The sequence below is a fragment of the Ascaphus truei genome, chromosome 12 (assembly GCF_040206685.1).
Source record: "Ascaphus truei isolate aAscTru1 chromosome 12, aAscTru1.hap1, whole genome shotgun sequence".
Lineage (NCBI taxonomy): Eukaryota > Metazoa > Chordata > Amphibia > Anura > Ascaphidae > Ascaphus > Ascaphus truei.
The window spans coordinates 52,983,173-52,999,610 of record NC_134494.1 but is presented as its reverse complement, the minus strand read 5'-3'; the positions used below and the strand labels follow the sequence as shown (position 1 = coordinate 52,999,610).

At 46.2% G+C, this 16,438-nt stretch overlaps 1 protein-coding gene across 15 annotated transcripts in view; it reads right to left on the bottom strand.

Annotated features, from left to right (window-relative positions):
* SOX6 (SRY-box transcription factor 6) overlaps positions 1 to 16,438 on the bottom strand; it is a 561,724-nt gene that overhangs the window by 275,147 nt on the left and 270,139 nt on the right. For all 15 annotated transcript variants that reach the window (XM_075567743.1, XM_075567736.1, XM_075567734.1 and 12 more), the window contains one exon: positions 3,569 to 3,658. In XM_075567743.1, coding sequence (XP_075423858.1) covers positions 3,569 to 3,658 — 90 coding nt within the window. The remainder of the gene's footprint in view (positions 1 to 3,568; positions 3,659 to 16,438) is intronic.

Here is a 16,438-nt window from a genome sequence, read left to right as displayed (position 1 = left end):
ACGTCCCCACAAATAGCCCTCATCTCCATCCCCCGCCCCCCACACAAAGCCCTCATCTCCATCCCCCCGCCCCCCCCACACAAAGCCCTCATCTCCATCCCCCACAAAAATCCCTCATCTCCGTCCCCCGCCCCCCACACAAAGCCCTCACTTCCCTCCCCCTCCCCATACAAAGCCCCCATCTCCATCCCCTGCCCCCCACACACAGCCCCCATCTCCTCACCTTCCCACCCACCTAAAAACATCAGCGGGCACGTCACCCGCTGCCTGGAGACAAGAAGGCTCTGATCTTCCTTGCCAACGAGTTTAGAGAGGCGGATGGCAGTCCACAGACTATTTACACCCTGGGGCCATGGCACCCTTGGAAGAGGGTCACCGCACCCCAGTTGATAAACCCTGATCTAGAGTTATGTAACCCCCTGTGTGATAAGCCACTCGCTCACACTGCCCCCTGGCAGGTTCCTCTCCAATGTGCTCGGACATGTGACTGTGATGGACATGAAAGTAGCCAATAATAACAGCTATGGAAGAGGAGGGACTATGAGGGAGAGGAGCCTTTAAAAAGCGGGGCAGCCATGTTGAGTCAGATCTGCACGGACCTGAGGACTATCAGGTTCGGTCGAGGTTTGTAGAGAGTGCCCGTCTGCATGTGGCAGCAGGAACAGAGAGCTAAAGTGCCAGCTTTGGACAAGAGTCCAAGCGCCGTCAGAGGAGACCCTCAATGGTTATAAAGTACAGTGGTACCAAAGCACCCTTTTCGAAGCACAGACCTGCAACAGTTAGTACACAACAAGCTCACACGGTATGCCAGCACCATCATAAGCCAACATACCCAGGACTGGGCGGCTACTACACTACTGATTCCCACCCGCTTCGTGTTAATGGGGATTGTGTTGTATTTGGGTACTGTGTGTAGTGATACACAAATTAGTAAGGCTGTATGTCTGTATTCTTCCTGCCGTCTGACCGTAGGCCACATATCCACCAGTAAGTTATTAATATGGAGTCAGGCCCCCGCCTCTGCAATTGTCATAAGTCCGAGAGCTAGAAGTAGAGGGGTTACAGTTAAATAAAACGTAGCTCACATTGTTTCAAGCTTTAAATATGTGAGAGGGAAAAGAGCATTTATTGACGTTTTCCTCCCAAAAGAATCTTCCTCACGGCTGGAAGTGACATAGTAATTCATTTTGTTATTTATTTTTGTCCCATTTTTCCTCCTCATATTATATCCATTGTAGTGAAAGTAGTAATCCGCCGGTACGAGCAGCACGACTGGTCTTTTGACCCCGTACTTTCTCAAGCTTTTTCTCTTAAGTAAGACACCAGCTCAGGGCAGTCATGTACTTGTACAGACAAAGACTGCAAATAGGTGTTCAGGTCATCCTTAACAAGAGCAACACCACCGGCTCTCTAAAGTAAACAACTCCCTGTAATGGTCAGTGCAATGAGCCAGTCTTACTGAATATTTTTGGTTGGTTTTAGCCACAGTTTTGGGAAGGAAGAACGAGGAGAAAATCTGCAATAACCGTTTCACATACACAAAAGTATGTATGTATGTATGCATGTATGTCTTTATATAGCGCCATTAATGTACATAGGGCTTCACAGCAGTAATACACGTGACAATAATATAAATAACAAATAATACAAATAATACATCATGGGAATAAGTGTTTCAGACATAAAAGTAACATTTGGGAAAAGGAGTCCCTGCTCCAAAGAGCTTACAATCTAAGTGGTAAGTAGGAAGAACGTACAGACAGGAAGAGGGCGTTCTGGTAAGCGTGTCTGCAGGGGTCAAGGTTTATGTTTGAGGTGTATAGTATCAGCCACGGTGCTACTCATATGCTTCGTTAAGCAGGTGTGTTTTAAGGTGGGTCTTAAAGGTGGATAGAGAGGGTGCTAGTCGGGTATTGAGGGGAAGGGCATTCCAGAGGTGTGGGGCAGTCAGTGAGAAAGGTTATAGCGGGAGAGGGCTTTGGATACAAAGGGGGTAGAGAGAAGACATCCTTGAGCGGAATGCAAGAGTTGGGATGGTGTATAGTGAGAAATTAGCATTATTATTTTTATTATTATTATTATTATTATGCGTCAGTTATTATGCAAGATGACTATTAAACTAAAATCATGGGGGAGCTTTACAAGGTGCCAGATTACTGCAGATGTTAAAATGATGGGGCTTGTTATATTTGTATACTAATTATCTACAGGGGGGCACATTTTACAAGAAAGTAATCTATGGCCCCGCGTTAGCTAACACAGGTGCAACAACCCAGATTGGAGGTTAGTGAATCACCCAGATTGTTTTTGAATCCATGCACACTCTCTTTAAATCTCTACTATTTAGCAATCTAAAGGACTTACTTAAAAAATGTTGCATCATTTAGCTTTGCACAATAAAAAGTAAGATTTTCATTTCGGAGTTGAGCCAGTTTTAAATAAGACGCAGTTCATTTACTGCAAAGTAGGAAAGTGAAAGAACTACTGTACTCCTCCCTCTCCTGAAACTATTTGAGGTACTTGACCTCTGGAAACCGTACTGTACAAACATTTGGGAGACAGCAGTGAAAATAAGAAGTCGGAGCTGTTCTTAAGTAGGAGGATTTCATCGATTACCAAGGCCTCCAACCTTAAGGATACGCTTCAACACAAACTTACTTTGTGGCATACTGCACATATTTCTGTAGTATTAGCAAAAACATTTGAATATATCCCAATACAAATGGATAACCAACTTTTACATTAAATTATGTCAAAGGTAAAAATTGTGTTATTATTTTTACCATTGAATTTCAAAACTTTTGTCAGTGGCCATAAACCGCATTGGTAAAAATTACATTTGAATAATTTATACTTCAAATTAGTATTTGATATAAAATGTATATAGAATACATATGTGACCAATGCCATTGGCTGTATAGGTCTAATATGGTGTGAAATAATGCAAACATTTTCAGGATAATCTGGTAAATGCTGTGCAGTTTATGATATTTTTTAATTAATATTTTATATAACGCAGATTGGTAACTTATACACTCAGTGACAGTCCAATATTTTTTAGACTAAAACAAAGAGATAATTTTACAGGTTTGCTTTTAGTAAGATCTGTCACTGTGTCTTGATCAAGGTTTTCCTATATCAAATACCAGTGTCTTTACCATTTATCAATAAAATATTTAGTTATTTGGGGGATGTTATCGTTGATCTCTCTAATTGACACCAACCAATATTTTCCCGTGTATTGATTTTTTGTGTTTTAATCCAAACCGTTAACTGAGGTTATAATGTTTCTTAACAGTGTACAAGTTAATCACACAGTGGGCAGTTTTTGTCCTACTTTGCTTCACAGCCAATAACATACGTTGTTAAATCCTTTAGCATAAAAATGCTAAAGTGAATTTTTGGTTTTTCACTTGATGCCACCAATGACTACTTTGCTATCCCACACGATAATATTTCTGGACACAACATTAATAAGAATGTATATTTAAACATTTACTTATTGTGTTGAACATGGTCAAAGTGATGACATATACAGTATAATGGAGCATGCTAAGAATGCACATACCTTTAATCTCTCCAAGTAGTTCACTTGTGTTTATTCGTTCCATTTTCTCCTTCCAGTCTTTAGAAAGAAGTTTCTCCATGCAAGTAGAATCTGTGTTACAAAAAAAAAGAAGTACCTATTAATGTATTGATAGATGTTCTAAATATTTATGTTTAAGCCATTAGTCCTAAGAAGCAACACATTTAATTGTAGCTTCTGCTTTGAAAATATATTTTAAGCAGAGGTGCCATAGACGAAGGTCATTTAGGATAAGATAACAGTACGGCCATCAACCTGAAGAAATTCCATCTCTCCTAGGAATGATTATGGTTAAGAGGTCTTGTGACTGCATTCTATAGGTAGCTGTCCTTTGATACCATTGCTGATGGCAGCAACAGGCAGGATTCATTTTAAGGTCCTATACACATAATGAGCATTGTGTGTCAGTTGATTGTGCGTGCTTCCCAATATTCCTACCCTCCGGTTCGACTTGTTACTTAACATTTGTACTTCTGATTTCCAAATACCCCTAGAAATTGCAATCACAAACAATAGCGGAGCTCTCATACACTTAGAGACCGAGGTTCTCCATGACTACTCTAGCAATGCTGAGCAGATTTGGAAATCACATGTACAATATTTAGTATTTCTTCATATAGCTATACACATTAGCAGGTGATTCGGCTTCTTTAAAAACGGAAAAAAGATATACAGATGTAGCCAATATATTTGCAACCGTGGCGCACTGTAGCGTGGACACACACAACGTGCCAGCAGCAGAAGTGGCCATTGTTTTGAATCAGCCGCGGGTTAAAAGGGGGCGGGGCTAACATGCTTCTATCCGTGGGAGAGCACTTCGGAGTTGCAAGAACATTGGCTACATCGGTAAAAACAGATATTACTGACTACATAAGCTTACGCTGTGTTTTTCCAATGTGTGTGACTCCCTGACCTCTCCTCTCCCACTTCTGTTCTTCAATCAAGGACCATTTCTAACCAACCCCTTGATTGGCGTCCCTCTCAAGTTTCGGTTATGATGAAGGACAGCATTTTAAATTAAACAACATAATTTCATAATTTCAGTATTTATATTACTAAGTTGTGCATGGAATCTAAGTTTTCATTAGACAAGGTAAAGAAGATATCTAATACCCTGCTGCTGGTCATGTTATAGCAATGCAGTCATGGTCCTTGGCATGTTGGAACAGGCATGGACTTACATTGGTCTGAATGTAGAAAGTTGAAATGTTCAACTACCAAAAATCCATGACGAGGCAGTTGGGAAATACAGGTTGGGCAACCAAATGACCCCCAGATTGCCAGGGACAGAGTTTGCCAGTTATGGTTTTACATTACTCATTGCTCATTAGACTCCATGCACTTTTTCCAAATGGAAATCTTGGGATAAGTAACATGAACCTAAACTTGCTGAAAATGTCCCAGGTAATCTGGAGCAATCATCATGCATTAGGTCATGTCTACACTACCAAGACAATCCTAATTGAATGGGCAAATTTACATTGGTCACAGATTAAATCTAATGCATAATCAGCAAATTTGTCCTGGATAAAGTGCATGCATAGAGAAAATCTACTGGCACATCTATAGAAAACAAATGTGTAGATTTGGAACAAAACATTTCTCAGTAGACAACAATGCAGAGCCTATACAGGTAAGGAGCAAAACTTTTAAAATACACTATTTAATTATCAGAGGCGGTTAATACTGAAAATATTCCTTACTCTTAAAATGTATATTATTTATAAGAAATCATTATTTATGTGCAATTGTAGTATTCCTGATTTTTCTTTCTGTTTTAAGTCAGCTTAAGATGTACCTCAAACGGGCCAATAATGCATAATGTGCACAGTTTAAAAAAAGAAAACTCAACCACAAATTATATATACACATTTTTTTTTACATAACACGGTTCTCCCAATGAAGTCATCATCATTTCTAACTTAATGAGCTCCTAACTCTGAAAACTACTAAACATTATTAAAGCTCTGAACCCCCTGTTTCACACAGAATATGTACCGCTAATCCTGCCAGAGAGCAAACCAGCAAGTGGAACACAACAGTCCATGGAAAATAAATGTAAATTATATATGTGGAACTAGGGGTTCATAGAGTATAGATGTGTGATATTTTCACCTAAATTTATGAAATCGGGCAAAATGATTCTAAAATTTATTTTTTCCATTGCGAAAATTAGCAAGGTTTGCAAAACAAATTGCCAACAATGAAGTCACTGTGCAATACCATATGGCCCTTTCTATACTGTACTGCCATTTTTGCCCAATTCTGGTTAAAAGTCATAGAATTCTGATGACAATATTTGTGACATTCTGAGCAATGTGAAAATGTGGGAAACTGCACCAAATTCTGACGAAGCGAGTTTGATGACACATCTCCAACCAGGAGTTCTGACCGTGTAACCATGCATTTGAGGGCCCCTACAATTTTTTCACTAATAATAATAGTACTTTAAATTTATATTGCACTCCTATGTACACAGCACTGTACACACATCATTTCATATGCACATTTCCCTGTCTACAACCTAATTTTTGGATGCCTGAGTCGTAGGAGCATTAAGCAATTTGCCTACAGTCACCAGGAGCTGACACTGGGATTGGAACCATGTTAACCGCTCCCCGATGCATTGCAATGAACCCCGCACCACTCGCTCCCCGATGCATTGCAATGAAACCCGCACCACTCGCTCCCCGATGCATTGCAATGAACCCCGCACCACTCGCTCCCCGATGCATTGCAATGAACCCCGCACCACTCGCTCCCCGATGCATTGCAATGAACCCCGCACCACTCGCTCCCCGATGCATTGCAATGAACCCCGCACCACTCGCTCCCCGATGCATTGCAATGAACCCCGCACCACTCGCTCCCCGATGCATTGCAATGAACCCCGCACCACTCGCTCCCCGATGCATTGCAATGAATCCCGCACCACTCGCTCCCCGATGCATTGCAATGAATCCCGCACCACTCGCTCCCCGATGCATTGCAATGAACCCCGCACCACTCGCTCCCCGATGCATTGCAATGAACCCCGCACCACTCGCTCCCCGATGCATTGCAATGAACCCCGCACCACTCGCTCCCCGATGCATTGCAATGAACCCCGCACCACTCGCTCCCCGATGCATTGCAATGAACCCCGCACCACTCACTCCCCGATGCATTGCAATGAACCCCGCACCACTCGCTCCCCGATGCATTGCAATGAACCCCGCACCACTCGCTCCCCGATGCATTGCAATGAATCCCGTACCACTCGCTCCCCGATGCATTGCAATGAACCCCGCACCACTCGCTCCCTGATGCATTGCAATGAACCCCGCACCACTCGCTCCCCGATGCATTGCAATGAACCCCGCACCACTCGCTCCCCGATGCATTGCAATGAATCCCGTACCACTCGCTCCCCGATGCATTGCAATGAATCCCGCACCACTCGCTCCCCGATGCATTGCAATGAATCCGGCACCACTCGCTCCCCGATGAATTGCAATGAACCCCGCACCACTCGCTCCCCGATGCATTGCAATGAACCCCGCACCACTCGCTCCCCGATGCATTGCAATGAACCCCGCACCACTCGCTCCCCGATGCATTGCAATGAACCCCGCACCACTCGCTCCCCGATGCATTGCAATGAACCCCGCACCACTCGCTCCCCGATGCATTGCAATGAACCCCGCACCACTCGCTCCCCGATGCATTGCAATGAACCCCGCACCACTCGCTCCCCGATGCATCGCAATGAATCCCGCACCACTCGCTCCCCGATGCATTGCAATGAATCCCGTACCACTCGCTCCCCGATGCATTGCAATGAACCCCGCACCACTCGCTCCCCGATGCATTGCAATGAATCCCGTACCACTCGCTCCCCGATGCATTGCAATGAATCCCGTACCACTCGCTCCCCGATGCATTGCAATGAATCCCGCACCACTCGCTCCCCGATGCATCGCAATGAATCCCGCACCACTCGCTCCCCGATGCATTGCAATGAACCCCGCACCACTCGCTCCCCGATGCATTGCAATGAACCCCGCACCACTCGCTCCCCGATGCATCGCAATGAATCCCGCACCACTCGCTCCCCGATGCATTGCAATGAATCCCGTACCACTCGCTCCCCGATGCATTGCAATGAACCCCGCACCACTCGCTCCCCGATGCATTGCAATGAATCCCGTACCACTCGCTCCCCGATGCATTGCAATGAATCCCGTACCACTCGCTCCCCGATGCATTGCAATGAATCCCGCACCACTCGCTCCCCGATGCATTGCAATGAATCCCGCACCACTCGCTCCCCGATGCATCGCAATGAATCCCGCACCACTTGCTCCCCGATGCATCGCAATGAACCCCGCACCACTCGCTCCCCGATGCATTGCAATGAATGCCGCACCACTCGCTCCCCGATGCATTGCAATGAATCCCGCACCACTCGCTCCCCGATGCATCGCAATGAATCCCGCACCACTTGCTCCCCGATGCATCGCAATGAATCCCGTACCACTCGCTCCCCGATGCATTGCAATGAATGCCGCACCACTCGCTCCCCGATGCATTGCAATGAATCCCGCACCACTCGCTCCCCGATGCATTGCAATGAATCCCGCACTACTTGCAGCCCGATGCATCGCAATGAACCCCGCACCACTCGCTCCCCGATGCATTGCAATGAATCCCGCATTACTTGCAGCCCGATGCATCGCAATGAACCCCGCACCACTCGCTCCCCGATGCATTGCAATGAATCCCGTACCACTCGCTCCCCGATGCATTGCGGATTGCCGCACCACTCGCTCCCCGATGCATCGCAATGAACCCCGCACCACTCGCTACCCGATGCATTGCAATGAACCCCGCACCACTCGCTCCCCGATGCATTGCAATGAATCCCGCACCACTCGCTCCCCGATGCATTGCAATGAACCCCGCACCACTCGCTCCCCGATGCATTGCAATGAACCCCGCACCACTCGCTCCCCGATGCATCGCAATGAATCCCGCACCACTCGCTCCCCGATGCATTGCAATGAATCCCGTACCACTCGCTCCCCGATGCATTGCAATGAACCCCGCACCACTCGCTCCCCGATGCATTGCAATGAATCCCGTACCACTCGCTCCCCGATGCATTGCAATGAATCCCGTACCACTCGCTCCCCGATGCATTGCAATGAATCCCGCACCACTCGCTCCCCGATGCATCGCAATGAATCCCGCACCACTTGCTCCCCGATGCATCGCAATGAACCCCGCACCACTCGCTCCCCGATGCATTGCAATGAACCCCGCACCACTCGCTCCCCGATGCATTGCAATGAACCCCGCACCACTCGCTCCCCGATGCATTGCAATGAATCCCGCACCACTCGCTCCCCGATGCATTGCAATGAACCCCGCACCACTCGCTCCCCGATGCATTGCAATGAACCCCGCACCACTCGCTCCCCGATGCATTGCAATGAACCCCGCACCACTCGCTCCCCGATGCATTGCAATGAATCCGGCACCACTCGCTCCCCGATGCATTGCAATGAACCCCGCACCACTCGCTCCCCGATGCATTGCAATGAACCCCGCACCACTCGCTCCCCGATGCATTGCAATGAACCCCGCACCACTCGCTCCCCGATGCATTGCAATGAACCCCGCACCACTCGCTCCCCGATGCATTGCAATGAATCCCGCACCACTCGCTCCCCGATGCATTGCAATGAACCCCGCACCACTCGCTCCCCGATGCATTGCAATGAACCCCGCACCACTCGCTCCCCGATGCATCGCAATGAATCCCGCACCACTCGCTCCCCGATGCATTGCAATGAATCCCGTACCACTCGCTCCCCGATGCATTGCAATGAACCCCGCACCACTCGCTCCCCGATGCATTGCAATGAATCCCGTACCACTCGCTCCCCGATGCATTGCAATGAATCCCGTACCACTCGCTCCCCGATGCATTGCAATGAATCCCGCACCACTCGCTCCCCGATGCATTGCAATGAATCCCGCACCACTCGCTCCCCGATGCATCGCAATGAATCCCGCACCACTTGCTCCCCGATGCATCGCAATGAACCCCGCACCACTCGCTCCCCGATGCATTGCAATGAACCCCGCACCACTCGCTCCCCGATGCATTGCAATGAATCCCGCACTACTTGCAGCCCGATGCATCGCAATGAACCCCGCACCACTCGCTCCCCGATGCATTGCAATGAATCCCGCACTACTTGCAGCCCGATGCATCGCAATGAACTCCGCACCACTCGCTCCCCGATGCATTGCAATGAACCCCGCACCACTCGCTCCCCGATGCATTGCAATGAACCCCGCACCACTCGCTCCCCGATGCATTGCAATGAACCCCGCACCACTCGCTCCCCGATGCATTGCAATGAATCCCGTACTACTTGCTCCCCGATGCATTGCAATGAATCCCGCAACACTCGCTCCCCGATGCATTGCAATGAATCCCGCACCACTCGCTCCCCGATGCATTGCAATGAACCCCGCACCACTCGCTCCCCGATGCATTGCAATGAATCCCGTACCACTCGCTCCCCGATGCATTGCAATGAATGCCGCACCACTCGCTCCCCGATGCATTGCAATGAATCCCGCACCACTCGCTCCCCGATGCATTGCAATGAATCCCGCACTACTTGCAGCCCGATGCATCGCAATGAACCCCGCACCACTCGCTCCCCGATGCATTGCAATGAATCCCGCACTACTTGCAGCCCGATGCATCGCAATGAACCCCGCACCACTCGCTCCCCGATGCATTGCAATGAATCCCGTACCACTCGCTCCCCGATGCATTGCAATGAATGCCGCACCACTCGCTCCCCGATGCATCGCAATGAACCCCGCACCACTCGCTACCCGATGCATTGCAATGAACCCCGCACCACTCGCTCCCCGATGCATTGCAATGAACCCCGCACCACTCGCTCCCCGATGCATTGCAATGAACCCCGCACCACTCGCTCCCCGATGCATTGCAATGAATCCGGCACCACTCGCTCCCCGATGTATTGCAATGAACCCCGCACCACTCGCTCCCCGATGCATTGCAATGAATCCCGCACCACTCGCTCCCCGATGCATTGCAATGAATCCCGCACCACTCGCTCCCCGATGCATTGCAATGAATCCCGCACCACTCGCTCCCCGATGCATTGCAATGAACCCCGCACCACTCGCTCCCCGATGCATTGCAATGAACCCCGCACCACTCGCTCCCCGATGCATTGCAATGAATCCCGCACCACTCGCTCCCCGATGCATTGCAATGAACCCCGCACCACTCGCTCCCCGATGCATTGCAATGAACCCCGCACCACTCGCTCCCCGATGCATTGCAATGAACCCCGCACTACTTGCAGCCCAGCTGATTGCTGCTTTGAGACTGCAGGCCGTATTTGCAACTACAGAATGACTAAGTAGGTTTTAATTGCAACACATTTGCACAAGTTTCCCTGGAAAGACAACACAGCCTGGAAATGTTTTGGGGTAATATTTCAGCAGAAAAGGCCATTTATTTAGTAATTATATCTTTCAGCCAGCGAAGAGGAATTAAGAAGCTGGAAGTTGTTGGGGAGGGTATCAAAATACTTGTTATGCAATAAAAACAAAATCTAAATGTAACAATCAGGAGAATATATTACTTGTATGGGCTTTGGCCCAATAACAGAAGCATTTTGAAACAACCATCAATTACCAATCCAACATTCAAATTTGTCCATTAAAGGAATATCATCATCTGATGGAAGAAGCGGCTTCATTGTTTCCTTACAACAAACATGTTGGTTACGGCTGTATCTGCCTCTCGTATACTAAAATAATCATTTACTTTTGTAGCATAAACCATCTACATACATTTTCAAAGCACTTGTGGAACAAATAATCAAAGAATTTCTATTAATAATAACAATAGCACATATATGTTTTTCTTTATATACCACGTTTCAATTCCAAAGCACTTTATAATTAAATTGCACATTAAATGCTAACCATTCATAGGTAGATACCAGGCAGCACATTGTTGTCTGTCTTCTTCAAAAATAGAAATGATAAAACGCCATAAATTGTTGACCATGAAGGCTTGTGCTGCAAGTGTATAACCTTTATTATTCAGACAGTTATAATCTCACACCAAACCCTTCATTAGGGTTCTTCCACATGGAAGCCTCTTAAAGGTAGTCCTACGGTGAGGTCGATAAACCTAAAAGGTTGGTGTGATTTGCCCAAGTTTACATAGATACACTCTACACAGTGGTCAAAACTGAAATAAAATCCAGAAGTCTGTGTGGTTCGGCCAATCGCGGCGGACCAGCTCCGTGATGTCATGCCACTACCACGCCCCCCAAGAGCCTCCCACACTATGAGCACAGACCGCGTGTGCTACTGCAGCAAGAGCTCGCACTCTCGCAAGCACGCACAGTGTATGAGCTCGGCCGTATGGAGTGACGATGCTTAGTAAATACCACTCATCTTTTTCCAGTTCTATACAAATACTATATAAAGAAACTAAAGACTAAGATCCACCATTCCTATGAAAAACAGCCACAATTATGACACAGCTTGCCAAATTCAACTAAAAGGATAATCACTGTAGTTGTAAGGCATACAAAGAAATGAAAGCCCCTTTGTAGACAGCATAGCACGCATTAACAAAAATAAATAATGTGTCTTTTTTCAATCGAATATATTAAAATACATTTTGTTTATCTTGAGATTTCCAGAAATAGCCATGGTCATTCCGCTATTATTTTTATCCCATTCTCTAGGGAAGCCAGACCGGTTCCATCCCAGCAGAGCACGGTTTGAGTGTCAGCCACATACAAGGCGTCACCACTCACAGCTTTGTAGGTAAACCTTGAAAAGCGTTGAGGACCAAAACATTGGCACTGTGATGCTGCATTAACCGAATGTCATTGCATTATACAAGTTGAGACCTTTTTTTGCTGCTGATAGCATTCAGCATTCACCCCCCCAAAACTGGCTTTATTTCCCCAGAGTATAAAGTTTACTGGAGGAAACTTTGGAACAGAACAGAGAGTTTCCACTTTAACATCATTGCCCAACGCTTTAAAACTTAAACCCCTATATTTAATTTCCACAATTAAAATAGAGCATTCTGCATATGTGGGGTTGAGTACAACAATAATTTCCACTTATCTCAATGTCACTACATTCAATGCATAGGAGGCACTTTTGAGATACATCAGAAGCACTGTCTGACAACCTTGCAAATATAAATCCACGGTGAAGCCAGGGTAGGCCAACTACAAAGAAAGATGTCAAATGTAGACTGAGAGGTACAACACGTGAATGTATCTCCATATGCAGAGCATAGTGCTGAAAATAATTAACATTTGTTCACTGAGTATTCAATCAGCCATGGAATGGTCAGAATCCTGTTCACTGTTGGGAGATAAGCAGATAACTTCTGTGAACTATCACTTACACTCCTAATACAAACCAGCTTTATCCCACCAAACCTGCGAAAAGTACCTGAAATGCATAAGCATCGTCTTGCTGAAAGACTGAATATATTCTGAAGTTGTTGGTATGAATAAACAAACCAATGAAGTCTCAATTCATTTGGAGTAACTCAACTAGTCTGGAAATAAGCTCAGTCATTCCCAATACGTATATATCAGCCATAATAATTTGATGCACCATCTTAAAATCAATAAATATTTAGTTGCATTTAAAATATGTCTGAAGATTTAAAGGAGGAATTCATGTGCATTTTTAATGTATTATTTTCTAACATAGGTTTGAAGCAGGGGGTTCTCCGCAGCTGAACCCCACTCATTTCATCCCCGGGGAACCCCCTGCTTCTTGAGATACTTCCTTCCAAAGGGGAGTGCCGGTATCTTGGCAAAGTTTAAAGCTTGTGCGTCATGTGTACCAATAGGAAGCCGGACCCGATGACATCACGGCTTCCTATTGGCCCGTGGGAGCTTCGAAACTCCGCCATTACATGAACCCTGCTAGCTCAACGGCTACCGGCACACCTACGGAAGTATGTATCTCCGGAATCAGGGGGCCCCGGAGCTGAAATAAATTGGGGTTCAGCTCCGGAGTCCCCCTGCTTCAATCCTGTGTAAAAAAAATACAAAACTTGCAGAGAAAAAAATCGCAAGCTTGGATTGCCATCTTTAACTCCAAACATGTATGTGCTGGTGCACTCTGGACATATCTGTTGCTACATTTGGCTTTAAACCAACATTATACCATTTGCTGTTTTTACAAATACAAAGAAGGCCCATGAACTTAAAGCAGCATTCCAAGTTCCCGTATTTGTACATATGTGCATCAATACAATCCACACAATGATAAGTAATTAGCTAAGTTGCCGATCGATCCGTTCTCCTGTGATCGATCGCCGATGATTCGGCTCGGGGGTTCACTAAATGGCTGCCAGTGCATTAGAGGACCAAAGAGGCAAAGTTCTGTGGGGAAGATCATGTGACCAGGCACTCACTAGATACCATTGGTGCACTGGTAGAGGGGGCAGAGCTCAAAAAGGGGTGTGCCAGGGCCTGTTTCAGAAGAGGAAGGGGATGTGACTTTGTAAATGGCTGCTATAGAAAAAAACATGCTTGTTACATTATAATACATTAAAATGTAATTCAGAGTTGTTTAAAAAAATGTTACAAGTATTTTCGCATACTGTAGTACAAAACTGATTTTTTTTTTTTTTTAAACACACATGTAGGATATTGCTTGTTCTGCAGCTTTAAATGCGCATTTATGCTTATATTCTCAGATTTGTAGCTGAACTTTTACACATATTTACTGTAGGATGATGGGACACAGCACACACACTCACCTCTCACAGTGAGATACTCCAATGACCATTGCTAGACGCTGCATTGCCGTGTGCTGTATCTCTGCCACATTACGCACCCACAGTGCTACAAATTATTTTTAATTTGCTTAAATATTCTCATTACTGCCTTTGAAATCCTGCTACGAGGAAAGAATTCCTGCCATGTGTGTGTCTTGTTTCTGTATGGTAGCGCCACACATAAAAGAAGACCTAAATGTGAAAGTGTAACCGCGGAACATCAAAGCCCCAAATGTCAAACCTTATTATTTCAAATCAGCTTTGACTTTTTAAGACTTAATAAACTGCCGCAGTATGCCAAGGCCTATTTATAACAACCATATCAATGAAAATAATGATGGACTGTCTCATGCGTGTTATGCCTAATGGCTGAACTGTTTCTGTATTACCGGGACGCGCTGTTTAGAAATCCTAATTCAAAGATAAAATCAGAAATAAGATCAGATCAACTTTATCTATTCACTTTATTCGCTTACTTGGATTGCGGACAAAGCACTGCCGGCCACTGTACAGCAAGTACACCGACAGGACCGTATTCACGAAGGGGTGCTACGTTTTGCATGCCCCAACTCCTATTCAAATGAATGGGAGTCAACACGAGCTGAAGCGTAGCAGCCTTTAGTGGATATGGGCCGTGGTTGACCAAAATGTTACGTCATTTTAAAACCAACTGCCTCTATGGTTCGTCATTTTCATCCCACTTAGATTGTGCTGCGCTCTACAGGCGGCCAACTCCAGTCTTCAAGGGCCACCAACAGGTCAGGTTTTCAGGGTAACCCTGCTTCAGCACAGGTGGTGCAGTCTTCGACTGAGCCGCCTGTGCTGAAGCAGGGATATCCAAAAAACCTGACCTGCTTGGTGGCCCTTAAGGACTGGAGCTGCCCCCCCCTGAGTGACACAGACGTGGTTCTGGACAATGTGGCGCTGTTATGAATAGCTGGGAAGCCCACACGCTAGTTAAACTGAATGACAGATCCCCGTGGGATCCGATGGCCCTCACACCGCCGGAAGGCGCGCGCTGCACTTCAGTGAGGAGTTATTAGAGGGTTATTGTTAGATGGTGTTTACTTACACTCTGCATTATTTACAACACCCACTTGCTAAGGATCGTGCCGTGAACGGCGGACCTCACCGGTAGCTAAAGGGTTAAACGTGAGAAACCGTCAGGGGGGGATCAGAACGTTTTACAACATGCATTAACCCAGGGGTTCTCAACTCCCAGCCTCAAGGTCCCCCAACAGGTCAGGTTTTCAGGATATCCCTGCTTCAGCACAGGTGGCTCAATCATTTTCGACTGAGCCACTAATTGAGCGACCTGTGCTGGAGCTGGGATAGCCTGAAAACCTGACCTGTTGGGGGATCTTGAGGACTGGAGTTGAGAACCCCTCCATTAACCCCATGTGCTGCCAGTAACAAACTGCAACGTGTTTAAAAACAAAACAAACAACAAATTATTTACTACGGCGGTCTTTTTTTCACCCTGCCCAAGAATCTAGTAAACACAAAAAGGTATTATTGTCAGAGAGTTGCAACATACAAAGAGAGGTAGGGTGACAGCACAGAGTATACACAAACATTGCTAAAATCAGCACACACAAAAGTCTTATTTTTCCAAATGATGCTCACAGTTTGCACAGACATGACGTTCTCACCTCATAGAAAAATATTAAAGTCTATTTAAGAGAGAGAAACTATCAAAGAATTTCATTTTACAGCGTAAGCGCTGATAGAGTCAGGGGTGCTCCCCTCCAAGAAGGTCAGGTTTTTCAGGATATCCCTGCTTCAGCACAGGTGGGTTAATCAGAGGCTCAATCTTTGACTGTCTCTGATTGAGCCACCTGTGCTGAAGCTGGGATAGCCTGTAAACCTGACCTGTTGGAGGGGGCTTGAGGACTGGAGTTGGGGCAAGTGACAGTGAAAGCAGGTTAGAAAAAAATGTTCTGTATTGCTGCAGTTCTAGCACTAAACACGTG